The sequence below is a fragment of the Psammomys obesus genome, unplaced genomic scaffold, assembly GCF_907164565.1.
Source record: "Psammomys obesus unplaced genomic scaffold, mPsaObe1.curated_primary_1811, whole genome shotgun sequence".
In the NCBI taxonomy this organism is placed as follows: domain Eukaryota; kingdom Metazoa; phylum Chordata; class Mammalia; order Rodentia; family Muridae; genus Psammomys; species Psammomys obesus.
The window spans coordinates 18,053,176-18,071,573 of NW_026596101.1; the positions used below are offsets into that span (position 1 = coordinate 18,053,176).

At 42.9% G+C, this 18,398-nt stretch overlaps 1 protein-coding gene and 1 pseudogene across 1 annotated transcript in view; one reads left to right on the forward strand and one right to left on the reverse strand.

Annotated features, from left to right (window-relative positions):
* The window catches only part of LOC129692191 (proteasome subunit alpha type-3-like), an 8,517-nt pseudogene extending 7,901 nt beyond the window's left edge, over positions 1 to 616 (reverse strand).
* Positions 1 to 18,398, forward strand: part of Suclg2 (succinate-CoA ligase GDP-forming subunit beta) — a 250,580-nt gene that overhangs the window by 37,504 nt on the left and 194,678 nt on the right. Inside the window, exon 2 of the mRNA XM_055628549.1 lies at positions 17,328 to 17,469. Within this exon, the coding sequence (XP_055484524.1) occupies positions 17,328 to 17,469 (142 nt within the window). The remainder of the gene's footprint in view (positions 1 to 17,327; positions 17,470 to 18,398) is intronic.

Below are 18,398 nucleotides of genomic sequence, written 5' to 3' on the forward strand. Positions count from 1 at the left end.
TTATTTATTTATTTATTTATTTATTTATTTATTTATTTATTTATTTATTTATTTATTTTTGCCACCAGAGACTCACTTCAGTGAGTGCCAGGATTAATGTGTGTGGACACACAGATGCCCACCAAACACCCACTTGCATTCACTTAGAGTGTAATGCTTGACAAAAGCTCTTTGAGGAATGGAGGGTCTTTTCTTGGCCCACAGTTTGAGGGATACAGTCCACCATGGTGGGGAAGGCATATGGGAGAAACGTGAAGTGGCTGCTTACCTCGCACACTCCGTTATGAGGGAGGAGGGACACTTGCCTTCTCCTTCAGTCTGACACAGCAGGCTGTAGAGTGGAAGATAAACCGAGGGTGTGTCTTAACCCATGAGGGATTCCCTCACAGAAATGCCAGAGGTTTGTTTCCCTGATAACTCTGATAGTCAAGATGAACCCTGGGCAGAATGACTCATTATCCTACCTGTGTGTGGGCTCACTTATCCCATAAAGATGCAGCAGCAATGCAAGGACGGCGCCCAGGCCCTGGGCTGGATGCTTACACTGGGAGGCTGCAGAAGCAGGAGCTCGAAGGAGGGCTCCTGGATCCTCATTTATAACATGAACTGTTGCCATGCTGTGATCTCAGATTTCTTCCAGATCTCGCTAGTCTTTTAAAAATAATTAAAAACTAAAAACAGAAAAAAAAAAAAAATCAATGGGAAATGTAATTGGAAAAATTATTAGTCCTATTAGAGGTAATTAGAAAAGTTACCTTTTCTAGCTTTTTTTTTTTTATTAATAAATCAAGTCTTCATGGAGTCACATGTGGCTATGCCTGTAGATATTTTTTATTTAGAAAGGTAGAGAGCACAGTGATTAATACCGTGGTTGCCTACGTACTGTGGAGTAGTTCACGTGTTACTTGGTTGGATCACTGTAAATTAAAAGCATAACGTATAGCTGATGATGAAGTGTCTGGGTGGCTTCTTTTAGGACCCATCACTGTCCTAAGGCTCCCCTTCCAGATTTCTTTTACACATTGGCATAGATGTGTCCACAAGAAGCTTTTCTATAAATTCATGTTCAAGTGTGCATTAAGTGTTGAATATGGTTCCCCTTCTCCTGGTTGCTTGTTTTTCTATTTTTCTTCAGAAAAATACCTGCCTGCATCACTGCATTTGGAGAGCTGTTTCTTTAACTTGAAACATTTTCAGTGTTTCTTTGCATATGCTATCTCATATTTAGCTTTTTTTGTTTGTTTTTTTGACATAAGGCCTCATGTAGACTCAGCTGTCCTCCAACCTGCTCTGCAGCTGAAAGTGGCCTTCAACCCCTGATCTCCTTCCACTCCTAAGTGCTGGAATTACAAGCTTGAGTCAGCATATGGCATTGATCTTACTCTTCTTCTTCTTGGTTATTTCTACGGATTGTCATGAGACTCCTTGTGCCTTCTCCTTGTGGAGAAGCTCAGACCATCCCCTGTAAAAGGCTGGGGCCATAGCAGGTAGTTCATTACCACCCACGAGGACGAACATTAAATAATGGAAGAAAGTTGCAAGATCGAAGACCAGGCAGCTCTGATGTGGCAGAACGGTGTACAGGGATGTCACTAATTAAGTGGATTACAGAGGGCAGTTTGAGCAAAACTCCAGGCTTTGTTTCTAAAGAAATCTTTGAAAAATGGCGGCAAAAGTCTTAAATTCACCACATCCCTTTGCATTAACATTACCAGATGCCTCTCTCGTTCTAGCTTTTCTTCCTCTCCAGCCTCTGTCTGATGACTTTGCAAGCATTTGCTTCTCCAGCACACTCTATCCAGAGTGTCGTCTTAGTCTCTCTTCCCTGTCTTTGCAGTACAGCTGTGGGGGCAGCACACTGCCCTGTTTGTACATGCGGCTTTATCAGAACGTGACCATCGGTTGGTTGTCTGTTAACCCGTGACTCTGGTGGGCTGCCGAGGCAGAGCTGGAGGCTTGCAGTAGGGAACATCTACTGTTTTTATACTCTGGCCCTGGCCCTGGTTTGTGCATTGCAGCACTCATTTAGCTGGTTTTATTCTCTACGAAGACAGAGTGACTTTTGCAAACTCTGGTTTTGATACTTTATTTTCTTGTGTCAGGGACTCATGGTGTAGTTGTGACTGGCCCGGAGCTTGTTATGCAGACAGTGCTGGCCACCAACTCTCAGAGATCCAGATGTCCCTTCCCCTGCCTCCCAATTGTGGGCCACCATGCCAAGCCTCCAGCTCTGATCTTATCACCCTGCCTCAAACCTAGCTCAATTTTAGTGTACGGTACAGCAGCAGGCTGCATTCATCTGCATGGTGTGGCCCTTTCTTACCTTCCTTAGCATTAGTAGCTGGTTCTCTGTATCCTAGCCATTTCTCTCCTCAGAGCTTTCTGACACTAAGGCCTGCCAGTCTCCCATGGTACTCATTGGAGTTTCTTCACATACCTATCTGCTCTTTCTCTAGCCTCAGGTCTCTGAATAGATGTCATTTCCCTGGAAGAAGTAACACTCAGCCCATGCTTGGCACATATGGTGATCATTGGAGGCTTTATTTTCTCCAGTACACTTCCACTCTACCTAATCCCATTCACCATTTGTGTGGTCCCCTCCTCCTTCCTTGTATCACTCTTGGGACAGTGACTTTGTGGTAGCAGAGAACTTGTCTGTTTACTGACACATCTGAATGTCAGACGCGGGGCATTCTAGATGCCCAGTGCAAAGCTCTTATGTGACCATGCTCTTGTGGTTTCTATGGAAGGGCTTTGTCTTCACTTTCTGATGCTATGGTGAGATAGCATATCATAGGTAATTTATGAAGAAAACACGTTTTTTGTTTTTTTTTTTTCTTACTGTTTTAGGGGATAGGAAGCTCAAGGCCATGTTCTGCATCTTGTTGAGGGCCTTCTTACTGTGCTCCAGATGGTGAGAGGAGCCCATCCAAGAGAAGGGGCCAAACTGGCTTTACCGCTGACCTCCTTGAGATAAACCTTTAATCTGCTAATCCACAAACAGATTAATCCGTTTAGTAATTAATCACTTCTTACAGGTCCCGCCTCTTAATGCTTCACAATAAGGATTAAGCTTCAACACGAGTTTCACTTTGGACATTGAAAGCACAGCGGTGTTCACTGCCAGGATATGTGCATGGTGCTTCAATTTGTTTATCTACAATTCAGTCCTGCCTGCTCCTGCTCACAATGCAAAATGAAGGTGCCTTTCTTCTGCAGCAGCAGCAGCAGCAGCAGCAGGCACGTTCTCTGGTTGGGAGAGGCAGGCGTTTGGAAAGGATGCCACTCAGGGTTTTTAGAGCCTTTTACACATTGCTTCTGCTGTATCGTTAATATGCCAGTGTTTATCAAGGCTGCATGTTTTCCTCCTCTTCTTGCTGCTGGCAGAGGGGCCGCCAGGAATTAGGGAGGGAACTCTCCTTTGGGCATTTGTCCTTACTACAAAGACTTTCACACTTCTGTGCTGCTTGAGAAAATATGCTGCTTTCTGCTGAGTCCAGGATAAAAAGAAAGAGGCTGTATCTTCAAGAATCATAATTCTTTCGACTTATTGAAACCCATCTAGCAACCTCTTTCACCCCGGGCTCCAAGTTTTCCCACTGAACCACGTGCTCATTATAGCACATTCCCCCTATAGTCCCCCACCTGGGCTCAGGAACCACATGTGTTATCAGCAGTACTCACACCTGACCATCAAACCCTGCAGTGAGCCCCACTTGGGTTGGAAGTTTGGGTCTTCTGCTAAGCAGCATCCTCACTCTGATCAAGCTTCTTGCCCCTTGTAACCTTCATTTGCTTTCCCATGGCATGGACTTCTTCCAGTCCTTGTTAGGCAAATTAAACGAAGCAATGGTAGAGTGGATATAGACGCTCCCAGAACTTCATGGTGATCAGATGTCCACAAGTTTTCGGTTTAAAGATGTAACACTGACCAGGGATGTGGCTCAGTTACAGAGGGCTGTTTATAAAGTTGTCTGTACATAGGAGGCTCCAGGTGGAGCCCAGCATCAAGTCACCCGGATGTGTGGTTGTGTAGTTCTCTAATCTTGACACTTGCTGGAAGCTCAAGGTCAGCTTTACCAACAAAGGGAGTTCCAGGGATGCATTTGACCTCAAAACCAAAACAAACACCAAAGCAAATCAAACAGAGAACAAAAATGTAAGACTTTGTTAAGGAATCTTAAGAAAAAGGAATTATGAATCTTCCACATCAAGTTTCTGAATGGCTCAAAGGCTCAACTCTCAATTCTTTTCTGGTAGGACAGATGGTATATTGTTGGTGTGTTAAGCAGATGTTGTCTGCCTTGATTTTGGTCTTTAGCCCCAGAAGCTTGATGTATCAGAGATGCAGTAGGAAGTGGTGCAAAGATGGCCTTAGGCCGTCTCTCTGTGAAGAACAGCTCAAGGATGTGTTCTTTCGGTCAGGAAGTGGTAAAGTACATTTCTTCCTATAGTTACCTGTTCTAGTTAAGTTTGATGTTCTATCAGTGCTGGTTTCTCAGGTTCCACATGGTTATTACTTCTGATTTGTCAGCAGTTCCATAATACACACTTTATGATGGGAAACAATATTGTTAGGTCTTTCTAGTATAAATGACTGTTCTCTACATTCTCTTTCTGTAGCTGTCGAGTGATTCAAGTATAGAGTCCACAAGTATCATTACCTGTGGTAATTTTTTTTTAAAGAAGAATTTATTTTCTTAAAATTTTAGGTGCATGTGTGTTTCTGTGTAAATTTATGCATGTCATGAGCATGAGGAGGCCAAAGAGGCTAGAGCCCAACTACTAGAGTTATAGATTATGAGCCACCATGTAGATGCTGGGACTCAAACATAGGTCCTCTGCAAGAGTAATAAGCAGTCTTAACTGCTGAGCCATCTCTCCTGCCCTAATGCTGGCTCTTTTTCATTGCCATTGAATTCACAGGTGTTTCTCCAATGTTATTGGTATTGGTTAGTCGATATATATATACTGTTACACAGACATCCAAACATATATATATTACATAGACAAACGGACACACACACACTAATATACACATATTTTTCCATGTGCTTACCCACTGTTATTTTTAGGTAGGGGCATGGATTGAAGTTTCAACTATTACTTAATCAGCTGAGTGATAGAGTGACCTTTGACAGGTCAGTTCAGTCTCTGATTTCTGATGTTCCTTGTCTGAGATGGCAAGTCCAACATCGGGTGGGATTCACCACGAGTTTACTTGGTGCTTACTGAAAGAGACTTGATTCTTCCCATTATAAACTACTGTTCTGTCTTTCTGTGATTGTTAAGTGAGTCAAGCCCCAGGATTCTACAATTAGAATTTTAAAATACCTCCCCAGATGTATTTAAAGCAAGCTGCAGAACACCGTGGGCGCTTTTCTCTTTTCCTTTATGTGGTCACCTACAACTTTTATTCCAGTGACTGGGAGGCTGTCTCCATGTTGCCCTTCTCTTCCTCCTTTGTGTTATCAGCTAACATTTCTGAGCATGCACTTTAAGCATTGTTCTGATTGACTTGCATATATTTAACCCACCCAATCAAACACAAGCCATGGGTTTGGGCCTGTTAGTCTCCTTCCTGTCATAAACAAAGAACGACAGCTCAGCTGCCATCTTCTTATGTAATAGGGTCTGCAGCGATCCCTGTCAACTCTGCTTGCAGTTTAAGAACTTAGCCACGGGGTGCTAATTAACTGGCTAATTAATTTTCTTACAGCATGGAAGGCAGGGATAGCCTAACTGGAGACTGGTCAGAGGCTACTTTGTTTTCAAAGATGACTCCAATTAAGACCCTGAATTTCCCACTCTGGTCTCTACCCTACTCTGGTCCTTTCCACATACTTGGCCTGCCCAGTGCCACTGTTGCTCTTCTACTGTTCTGTCATCTTCTCAGGCATGTCTGTATTGTCAACATCAAGCCCACATGGAAAAGGCATTCTTCCTCCTCTCACAATTAGTATTCCAATTAATCTCTTTATGAGTTGGCCCAGTTAAAGAGGCTGCTTCATTATGGCCCGTTTTAAGCAAACCAGCCTTTTATTTTATGACACTCATATTAAGACACATTGAGTTATATCTGCCTTTTCCTTGACACCAACACATTTATTTGAGCTCAGTGTGTCTGAGACAATGTGACCAAGGTAGATTTATGAGGACTCATCTGCATCCAGAACAACATTGGCAAAACTAAAATATCACAGACACTAACTTTTGGCCCATCACAGTCCACCAAGCATCTGCCTTTGTCACTGGGCCTGTAACAAGAGGGAAATATATTTTCCTGGAGTTTATGGCTAATTCCTTGTTGCCATTCCACTGTTGTCACTGCTGTTGAGAGCTGGAAATGAGGTTTAAGAGCCTCTTCATATCTAATGGCAGGAGCTTCGGTGTGAGGAATGGAAAAACGCATCTTCCACCTCCATTTATTTCACCCTGAATTTAAAGAATTCTTACAATTAAAGGACTCAAGTTCTTTTCCCAACAAGTTAGACCCAACTTAGTTGCATCAATACCTGGATTTGATTACTCCCATTCTGGCTTATTCCTAGAGTAGATTGATTTTCATTGCTCAAAAGTAAACGAATGCATTCCTTAAAACACTTTTTAAAAAAGTATAGATTATCTTAAAATTTTTGTGGCCACCACCTTATTGGTTTTCTCTCCCTGCATTTACTGGCACTGTTAACTTGGACCCAACTGTTCCTAGGATACTGAGGCAAGCATTAAGCACTGTTGGACACTATAAAATGTTTAGTCTTTTTCTGCAAGTTCCCTTTGATGCGTGTGTGTGTGTGTGTGTGTGTGTGTGTGTGTGTGTGTGTGAATGTGTGAATGAATGAAGCTGTTAGGAGCAGGCTGTTTGACAGACTTCCTTTATCCCTGGCAACTTTGAGCAAGAAACTGCCCAGAAACAACTGCACTCCACCTGCAAGGGACACTGCCACCATGGCTACTGAAGACATGGCCAGGAATCCACGTTCCAGTTACATACAGCCTGTAACAGTTCAGGAAAACCCTATTCCAGACCATGCCCCACCCCCCAAAAAAAAGCCTTGGTGATTTTGAGGTGATCTCATGGTAACTACTGTAGAGAGCCATAACTCTGCTTGCACCAGACTTTGCCGAGACTGTCCTGAATTAGGTCCAAAGGAGATTAGATGATCTGTCTAGAGACTCAAATGGAAAGCCTGTGATTGAGAGATGGCTGTGATTGGTGTTGATGAGTTGGAAGTTGTGCTGTGATTGGTTTGGTTCAGTTACTACATTTGCATGTCCCCACTGTGGTAGTCTGAATGAGAATGACCCCCACAGGCTCATATATTTAAACAGTCAGTGCCCAGTGAGTGGAACTGTTTGGGATGATTATGAGGTGAGGCCTTATTCAAGGAGGTGTGTCTCTGGGGGTGGACTGTGACGTTCAGACTACTCCTGCCATTCTCAGTGTGCTCTCTCTCTGCCTCCTGTTTCTGGGTCAAGAGGTGAGATCTTGGCTGTTCCTCTCCTATGCCTTTGCTCTTCTCAGTCATCATGGACTCAAACAGTCTGAAACCATAAGCTCAAAATCAAGCGTTGCCTTGATTTTGGTATTTTATTACATTAATAGAAAAGAACCTAATACAACTACCTTTTCCATCTCCTAGTGGAGTAAACCAGGCTGCTCCTCATGCTTTTCGGTTTAGCTCAGCACTGCTTCTACATGTTTTAGCTTCAAGGCTTATAAAAGGCTTCTCTTTTCTTGCCTACTTGTGAAGTTTACTATGGGTAGAGTCGGCTGAGCTGATAATAGGGAAGCCATGGCAGGCATCGGTCCCAATAAGAAACTGGAAGCAACCACTGTGAGAAGCAGAGGTAGCTTAGACCACAAAGGAAAGAAGATGAGAAACAGTGGAGCCAAGACTGTAGAGGAAAGTGTCTCTGAAGATGAGAGAGTGAGTGTCCTGGTCCCTGGAAGTGTTTCAGGCAACTGCTAAGCACTAAGGGTTGTGGATGCTGATACTCAAGACTGGAGATCTGATGTTAGGTGCTAAGAGTCCTAGCATCCAGGCCTTCAGAGCTGTCATGCTGTCATCTGTAGCCGGAACACCAGCTGCTGCTATGTGCTCTGCCTTTTTCTGATCACATGAAGGGTCAAAGTCCAGAGCAATAAGCCTCTGACTGAAGCACCTGGAGCTGTTAAGTACACTGAACCTAGAGCTTGGAGCCACATACCTAGTTCTCAGGACCCAGAGCCATAAGCGTCTGAGTTTGTTGTCCCAGCTCATGAATGGGCTATGGCATTTAACAGCCTGAACCAATACCGAGGAAGCCTCTTCATGATTTCCTCTTTATGATCTCCATCTGGATAGGGAAAACCCCAGCCAGATGACTGGTACTAGGCCCTTTTTCATACATTTACTTGTATATACAGAACACCGCTTCATGTGTCTACACGTATGAGATAAAAAGATATTCTACTGAGTGTGGCTATGGTCATACCACCTTGAGTGTGCCAGGTCTAGTCAGAGTCTATTTTTTCTGTATTGCTGGCTTTCTTTAGTAATGGTGGTTTCTCCCTGCAGTGTGCCATGGAGAATCATCTGTGTTGGCATGCGCAGATATAATAGAATAGGAGTAACTATAGTGATTATTCCCAAATACTCAGTGGCTAATACATCAAAGACTTATTTCTCATTTGTGATTTTTAGGTAAGGTGACCCAATGGCAACCCTCTTCCCTGAAGTAACTCCAGCCAGGCGGCTTTTACTCTTTCATTTTATCATCTCTACTTGTAGCTTCCAGGTCAGTGTAATCAACAAGAGGTCTGCAGGGTCATGCATGTTTTTTGAAAGTGTAGGCATACTTGTTACAAGAAGAGGAACATGGATACTGGGAGCCCTATGAGGTCACAGATATTTTCCATGCTTCCTGAGCAGGTGTTTCTTCTCTTGTAATGGCATCTAATACCAATAAACCTGTAATAATTTGAAACTATCAGGGCTGGGAAGATAGCTCAGCTCTTACGGTTCTTAACATATAAGCCTGAGGACCTGAGTCTGATCTTCAGAACTCATATGAAAAGGATGGCAGACTATAAGCCTAGTTCTGGGATGGTAGTGACAGCAGACTCCCGGCCAGCTAACCTAGACGCATTGGTGAGCTTCAGGCCAGTGGAGTCCCCACACTGACTGCTCCTGAAGTGTCACTCAGATCTCTACATGCACACACATGTGTATCTGTATGGATACATGTAAGCCAAAATCCCTCGCTTAAGGAAAGCTCAGCCTGAGCACCCTCAGAATCTTGTTATCATACAGTTGGGCAGCTCTGCCTATACAAAGCCCATTTCGTAATAATGTACTGAGTAGCTCTTTTAGTTTGTTGACTACTATACAGAAAGGAGAAACTAAAATAGTTTTTAGGGCCATGAACCCACCATTACACAGTTGACAGATTGTTAGGTGAAGCCATTGTGAGTTGGGACCAGCTGCCATTTGACCATATCATAACTTCTGTAGCCACTCTTTTATTCGGTGGGCTTGAATCATTTTCAGTACCCCTACCCTTTTTATGAAGAACAGGACACAGAAGTATGTTGTATGTATCATAGGTGCATGTTCTATAAGTATAAACATAAAAAACAGTGGATTTTCCAGGGAGAGAATAGAGGTGTTTTCATTTTCACAAATATAATTAAATGTATTTTGAGACAGAGATCACTAGGTAGCCAAGGTTGGCTTCAGCCCTGAGTCCCCCCACCTTAGGCTCTTCCAGGCGTGTCCCAATGGGAATGGCTGTTAAGCTGTCCTTGGAGATTCTAGCTTGCACCAGTGCTTTGTGTGGATGGTCAGAGTGTAAGAAGCATATCTCACATGACTTAAACAATGACACACCAGCCTGCCCTCCCCAGTAGCGTCTTCATTCCTTCCAGCAAAGAGGCTTCCTATACGTTGACTGTCTAATGTCTAGCATTGTAATGACATAGGCTCTTTCCAGTGTTCTCTTATGCTCTATACCAGAGTGGGTCAGACTTCTGGGCAAATCCGAGCTGATGATGCCATTCAGTAAGGGATTGTAGCTCACAGATTCTGCCTCTGGGGGGCGCCTGGCTCAATGACATGTGGCTTTTTTTTCTTCCTTATTGTGTCCCCCCCCCCCCCCCGTGGTGGTGCTATTTCAGTAGTCTCTACACCTCTAATTTTGAAACCACAGGGCGAGGATGATTTCTCAGTCGTGTCATTTTTCCTGTGTAGCTGTCTAATTTTGTGCTTTGAATTTTCCTGTGAATTTTTTCCTGCTTAGTCATTGTCTTTTTATCGCTTGGTTGTCTTTGTCCTTCCTCACATTTTCATTCCTCGTCCACTTCTGCTCCCGTGTTCCCACAGGCCCTGAAATCTTTATGTGTTACTTTTCCTTTAAATTGTATTTCTTCTTCCCCTGTGAGCCCAGATGTGCTTGCTCTGTCAAAGAAAGGCAGAAGGGGATGGAGTAAGGAAGGCCATTGTGCAGGCCCCTAAGAAGCTACACCTGGGTAGCCCACCTTGGTAAGCCCATCCCAGCTGGTTGAAGAATGGGACACAGTTGGGTTTTTTGTTTTGTTTTTTTTTTTCCAGACAGGGTTTCTCTGTGTAGCCTTGGCTGTCCTAGACTTACTTTGTCCAGGCTGGCCTCAAACTCACAGTGATCTGCCTGCCTCTGCCTCCCTTAGTGCTAGGATTAAAGGTGAGTGCCACCATGCCCAGCATGGGGCACTATTCTTCAGGTAGAACCTTTGTCAAAAATCCATATAAAGAAAGGGCAGAGAATAGGAATTAGTCCAGATTTTAGCCTACCCTGGTTCTATATATGATCCTGGGCAAGTCACTTCCCGTCCTCAAGGCTTCTACAGAGGAGGAAGATGAGTCACAGAGGACCCTTTCTCCCTTGGAACCTCAAGATGTAAGGGATAGTGCTGGGTAGTTCCCCAGCACAGGATCAGATGCACCTTCTCCTTTACCCTGGAAGCTCTTTGTCTGAAGCGTCTGTACAGTCTGTACAGTCTGTACAGTCGTTCACAGTGGGCAAAACTCAGCTGTAGAGGTTGTTAGAACTGTTGGAAGGCAGGGCTTCCGGGGAGGCTGAGCAGACTGACTTCTTGGAGACGAGCGAGTCTAGACCAGGATGAGTCCTGGCAGAGAAGGGGATAGGAGTTGGGTTGGTGGAAGGAAGAGAGGATGGAGGGTCCTAGACCTTCAGAAGAGAGCCTGTCCTGTTGTAGATGCTGCCCACTGCGGAATGAGAAGTCAGAGCCTGGCGTCCTCTGTCCACTGACTGATCTCTGAACAGTCTCAGAGGCATGCAGAAGCCATTTGGCAGAGGAACATGAAGAACAGATTTGAGGGTAAGCTAACCAAAACCAGGAAGAGGTCTTTTTCTCTTTTCTCTTTTGGTTTTTTGAAACAGGGTTTCTCTAGGTAGCCCTGGCTGTCCTGGAACTCACTCTGTAGACCAGGTTGGCCTCATACTCAGAGATCTGCCTGCCTCTGTTTCCCAAGTGCTGGGATCAAAGGTGTGTGCCAGTACTGCCTGGCCCCATTTTACTTTTTGTAGTTAATGGACCAAAAAAAAAAAAAAAAAAAACCCAAAAAAACAAAAAACCCATTAAATAGGAAACTCTAGAAATAATTCATAAGGTTTAAATAACTATTTTTAGCATGTTGTTATAATTCTGTTTTATTGTTTATTTTCATCCTTGCAAATTAAGTTTTACCGTAGGTAAGTATAGCTAGGAAAGCAGAGTATCTGGCCTTAGTCGTCTCTAGTTTCAGGGCTCCTCCAACATCTCAAACCATACCCTCTAGACTAGACAACATCCCATGTGGACAAGAGGAAGCCCTGTGGTAACTGGCAGAAGCAAGAGAAGGTTCTGAGTGTGACTGTCTGTAAGCTTCGTTTCGTCATTTGCATCCCCGAGTTGGCGGACGCTTCAGGAACTAGCTAATTTCTGCACGGAAGATACTGTTCTAAGCCGTAGGGTTTTAACATGTGGTTGTTTCCCTACTATTCTTATATTTCTCAGGATAACGCTCACTTCTCCACCTCCCTCCTTCCGATGTGCTGTGCCAGTGTTCCATGCAGGTTCTGTCCCCAGTAAACGTGTGCTCTTTTGAAGAGGATAGCATCTTGCTCATCTCTACCTCAGCCTCTATCACTAAGGGACCTCTGGAAACATGGGGCCAGAGTACAAACACAGGGAACCAACCATGGTAGTTGAGCAATAACTTAGTCACAGAGGCTTTCTGTGTTACTCTTGCCTATGTCATTAGTCTAGTGACTTACTTGGATTTTCCTATCTGGAAGGTGGTCATATAAAACATGTTTCATAGGCTTCGTTCTAGGTAAGTGAGGGTTACAGCAGAAATAACCTCAGAATCACAGTGGCTTAAGTCCACAGACATTTACTTTATAATACATGGCTGGGTAACTTGTGGTTGATTGTCTTCTATCTTGAATGCTGTTGTTCCTCTTGTGGCGCTTGTGAGGGGAGAAGGAAAACAAAAGGTGAGGTAGGGAGTGGCAATCTAATGTTTGCCTGGCTCTGTCACATACAGCATGCACTCTTGGTCTGACTGGCTGGAGTTAATGGCATGGCCTCACCTAATTTCAACAGTAGGAAGAAGGCTGAGCGGTTTTGTGGATTTGCACGACTGACAGCTACATCTGGGGAAACTAATACTTGACTTCCTGACACTTTCAGCCACTAAATCACATGAGCACACGGTGAAATATCTAGTGCAGCACCAATACTCAATAGATAGCAGACCAGTTCTTATAACTATCCAGTTGTTTCTGTTATTTTTATAGCATACTGTTCACCATTAATTTGCTTAGGAAATTTCTTCTTATTCCCCTTAAAAATGCAGAGTAGACTAAAGGGTTCTCTCACGAACTTATAAATTCCTACACTCATACAGATGAATATATACCTCTATACATGCATGCACGCACATATGCAACACATGTTGGTGTGTGTGTGTGTGTGTGTGTGTGTGTGTGTGTGTGTGTGTGTGTGTAGGCCTCAGGTGGTGTTCTTTAGGTGCTGTATACTTTTTTCTTGAGACAGGCTTTCTCATTGGTATGAAACTTGTCAAGTAGAGTAGGCTGGGTGACCAGCAACTGTGGGATTCTGCCTATCTCCTTCACCCTAGCCCTGGGATTCTAAACACATGCGTCCATGCCTAGCTTTACATGAGTTCTTGGATTGAACTCAGGCCCTCATGCTTGTACAGCAAGCATTTTGCCAAATGCGCCACCTTCTCAGTCCGGCACAAATTCTTAAGAAGTGGAGATGACTTAAAGACGCTTAGGACTAGTCAGTGACCCTGCTCTTCAAGGGTTTTGGTTGAGCGAAGTCATCTGATGCTTCTGTAAGGGGATTACTTGGTGGCCTAATAGACAGGGCGTTAGCATAGGCCTTGCAAGTCGGCTCACTGTCTTGGTTTTCAATTTAAGAGCAAGCGACTTTAAGTTGGCATTCATTTGGGTCAATGTAGAAGCAGTCAATATGTATTATATGTCTTTGATGCTGGTCTCTGGATCAATTGCAATTAGTTTGCAGCAGATTGCATTAACATATCTGAAATTAATACGGCCAGTGGTCTAATGAAAAGGAATTGACCATGACCACACGGTGGCTGTTTTTAGTTTCTCTCAAATGTGCTTTTCAAACTGTACTTTTTTCTTCTTTGGTTAATGGCTTTAAATTGGTATGTCAGCATAGGCCTAATCTATTGATTCTTCTCATTTGCCTTCTAAAAGCAGTCCCTGATAATGACTGTAGCATTTAATGTTTTCTTTCATTAGATGGCTTCTACTAAATACCTTAAATTCATGTTTTTCTTGGGATCTTGTGTGGAATGCAACAGACTATTAAGCTTTTGAGTGTGTTCATTTATCAAATTTGTGTTTTCAAGTTACTAGTGTTTCATTAAGACTTAGGGAGTCAGAAGTTAAGAAGTACTAAAAAGTAGATGGTATGAGCTTTGTTCTGCAGTTGATTTTTATCCAAGTATTATTAATTTTTAAAGAAAAGTTATAATCAGTTTTAATAGTCACATTGTAAGCAATATATATGAATAATATGTGTACATAATACACACACACACATTAGGAGGAGAGGAGGAGCTATCTTTAGGCTTCATCATGTTAGAGCCTGAATACTTGACAGTTGTGCATGAATTATGTTTGTTTCAAGTCCTAAGGGCTGACTTTTACTTTTCTCGTTTAGAGGAAGTCAGTTTCTGTAAGTGGAGCATTCTTGGTATTGGAAACCAAAGGCCAAGGTTTATACCCTTGGCCATTACTTATTTTTTCCTTCTGCCAAGTAAGATATTCTCCCAAGGATGCCAGAGAGTTTAGAACGCACTGCCTTTGAATAGAAGCTCATCTGTCTGTAAGGGTGTAGCCTTTTGACATTGAGGTCCGACACCATGTTGCACAAATGTGATGGACCATACTCATAGCCATTCTGGGATACGTGTGGTCAGCAAGTCTCAGGTAGGATGTATTTGTGAACCTCAGTGGGTCCTGTGTTTTAAAGAGCTCATGAGTGCATCCCCATGTGGAGGCTGCAGGAATGACACTTTGACACTTCAGAGATTCTGAAAGTGAATGGAGTGTCCATGCATAGCCCTTAGGCCTCAGCCTTTGGTCATTCTGGACACTCAGCCTTGGACACTCCTGGAGACAAAGGTAGAAGCCTGTAGGGGTCAGATATCAGGTTATTTTTCACACTCTGCCAGCTTTGAAATCCAGCTATGAGCAAACATTTAATTTGCATTAATGTATAATCATCTCTTGTGAGTTCCTTTACATCATGATTCATGGGTACACATATAACTAGATATGTTTCTCTTTCCATTGAAAATGAGATTTATAGTTTTGGTAGGATATGCTGTTGATATTACTGGATAAAAGAGAAAAGTAATTTACTTGGGTGACATCTTGTTCTTTTCAGTCTTTTGTTATAAATTAAAAGGTAACTGATAGTGCATTTTTGAAGAAAACCCCACTTCTACTGGAATCTTAAGCAAGATTACATATTTAACTGCAGCTGAACAGTAATCTAATAATGAGGACTTTTTCAATTAACTATACTCGGTGCTAGAACATGAGTGAGATCTCATCATTTAAAATTCCTATCTAGGCACCATTAAAAACTAAAATAAAGAAATAATTTGGAAGCCAGGAAGACTGCAGAGCCTCAAGAGCATGTACTACTCTGATGACCTGAGTTCAGTTCCCAGCACCACATTGGGTGCTCACAAACACCTGGAACTTCAGTTCCAGCACATCTGACACCCTTTGCCTCCCACAGGCACCAGCACACATTTGGAGCACAGACATTCACATAAGCACAGCTACATACACATTTAGAAAAATCTTTAAAAAGAAAAAGAAGTGAATTAATCTGCAGCTTTATGACCTCATAGACTTAAAAACATTTCTTTTAAGGTTTTTCCTGAATATGATTAGTGGGTTTATATTGGTTGTTAAGATAATGATATGGGTGTTTCCTATTTGGGCCAGATGAGTGAGGGGAGGCATAGCTGTATGTGTGGACTTTCTAATGTTTTTCCAAAATAACTTCTGATTCTGAAAGTACCTACTATCTCACAGAAAGCTACAGTATAATGAAGTAAAATGTGACACAATTCTAGAACAGTACTAAACCCAGAAATTTGTATGAATGTCTTTCTTTATTGAGCTATTGAATTTTGCTTTTTACCTTTTTTTTTTGTTTTTTAAACTATGACAGTTAAGTTTTATTTACTTTTTGAGATTGTAATATGTTACATTATTTCTCTCTTCCCTTTCTTCCCTACAAACCCTCCCACATACTCTCCTTGCTTTCCTTCTACACATGGCTACTTCTTCCATTAATTGTTTATATATATATATGGATATATATTCCTAAATCCAATCTGCTTACTTTGTATAATATTACCAGGGTAATGATCAGGGTTGATCATTTGGTATTAGATGCCCGGTTGGTGTTCTTCTCTGGGGAAGACTGTTTCTCTAGAACTCAGCATTCCTTAATTGCTAGTAGTTCTTTGTGTAGGCCTCTTGGGCTTTCTCCTGCCCACATTACCATGTCTGTTGTTATCCCTCCTCAGCTCTTATTTAGAAGGCTATGTTGGTGAGACTTTATGGGTGGAGCTTCTGACATTGCCGGGAGACACAATATCTTAGCACATTTCCGGGATCCTCTGGTTCTTGCTGTCTTACTGGCCCTCTTCTGCAATGATCCCTAAACCTTAGGTGAGGGAGTTATTTTATAAAGGTTTCCATTAGGACTGTGCTTCACAACTCATTTTCATTGGCTGGTTTTCTATAATGGTCCCTGTCTGTTGCAAAAAGAAGTTTCCTTGATGAGGGGTGGACACTCCTCCTCTCTGGGTATAAGGACAAACATTTAGAATATAGTTAGGAATTATGCTGATTTAGTAAAGTTTGGTTGGAGGTTCTCCCCCAAGAGCCACGATTTCACTAGCCCTGGATAGTTGGTGAGATTTCTAGTAATTTTTCCCTAAGGAATCTTGATCTTCCTCTTGTTGAGTGAGTTTTAAGTCTGATCAGAGGACGGTTGGTCACTGCCACAGCATGAGTGCCACCTTTGCACCCTTAGCCTTATCGTGACATGTTGGTTGTTGTGGTTCATTGGTATTGTAGCCGGGGAAGTAGACTGTTGTTTGCTTCCTTCCTTTGGAACATTGCATGGTTCTTGTGGTACCATGAAAGCTAGTTGGGGGGGGAGCATTCAGGTCAGTTCCAGCTCAGGGACCCCAGGTCCTGGTATCTGAAGGACATGGTGTTTTCAGCAGTAGGGACTTGTTATTCACCACTGGTGCCAACTGAGGGCAATAACAGTAGCCCTTGGTTAACTCTGATCAGCAACTCAAAAGGCCTTCTGTGGTGATGTGAGAATGTGAGATCATGACCCAATGAGTTTAATCACGGTTACATAGAGGAATGTGGTCAATTTACCAGTGACTATTACCTACAGAAATGTTTTTCTGTTCCGAAACAACTGTTAAATGTCCAGTCCTCAGGGCTAGATGCGGCCTGATAAACCCCTCACTCACATGACGGAAAGCTGATTCACCCCGTCTTGTGCCAGTAATCATAGCTAGGCTTTTACATCTGCATTTATTTATGTGTGTGTGTGTCTTTAACTTTTTTTTTTTTTTGACATGGAGGATTTACTTAGCTATGTCTTTAAGCTGATGTTGCTCTTGCTGGTTGATAGTACCTGTAAGGCAAGTGCCCTTTTTCCTGTGGTGAACTGTCCTCTCCTCTCTCCCTAGGCTGGTCACTTAACCCCCAGAAGATGGCTGAACCTGCAGGAATACCAGAGCAAGAAGCTCATGTCAGAGCACGGGGTGAGAGTTCAGAGGTTCTTTGTCGCCAACACCGCGAAGGAGGCTCTGGAGGCAGCGAAGAGACTGAGTAAGTTGTATCCTGAGGCGAGCGTTGGCGCATCAGTGAAGACAGGGTTTCCCGCTTCTGTTCCCTTGGCTGGGTTATATATACTACCTGGGTGGGAACTTTGAATTGCAAAAGCAAAAGAATGCTTGTACAGGAAAACTTGATTCAGCAGTACCCAGGGATGGGCGTCATCTTGTGGGAGTGTCAGTTTCCTGGGCACCCACTTCTATCAACTGCACCTCAGTGGTGCGAAGAAACAGGGCTAGGAGACTGGGCATGAGAGTGACATCCTTCCGGAAACCTTTTAAAAGCCAGGGTGGGTGGTTGGCAGAGAGCAAGGGGAAGGCAGGCAGCGATTTTAGTTTTCTTACATAGCCCACGTTGGCTTTAACTTGTGATCCTCCTGCTTTGAACTAAGTTGCTGATGTCACAGATGTGTATTGGTGAGCCTAGCCAAGATCATGGTTTTAAAGTCCAACTATTTTGCCCTCCCATTACCAGCTCTAATTGCATATGAGATCCTTCACCTTTCTGTGCCTCTGGCTCCTTAGCTGTAGAGCAAAGCTGTGTTTCCCTCCCATCACTGTTGACTTCAGGACCTTATTTACTGTAGTGATGAAAGGCCTCATCTATTATAGTGATGAAAGGTATGTCTAGCAATGGATGGTGGAAAATCAGGCCTTCTATCTTTCTAGTGACGATTGTGTGTGGTGGCATAAAGATTCTCTTTTTGTTATTTGGATTAAAGTATCCAGTATAAATAAAACGGGAGCCACATAGTATATTTAAATTTAAAAAGAAAAAAGTAATAGGTGAAAAATTAATTTTGATAATGCATTGTATTTAATATATACAGCTAGCTGCATTTTATCATGAGTCTAATTTAATGAATTAATAGTAGGGTTCCTTCCTTCCTTCCTTCCTTCCTTCCTTCCTTCCTTCCTTCCTTC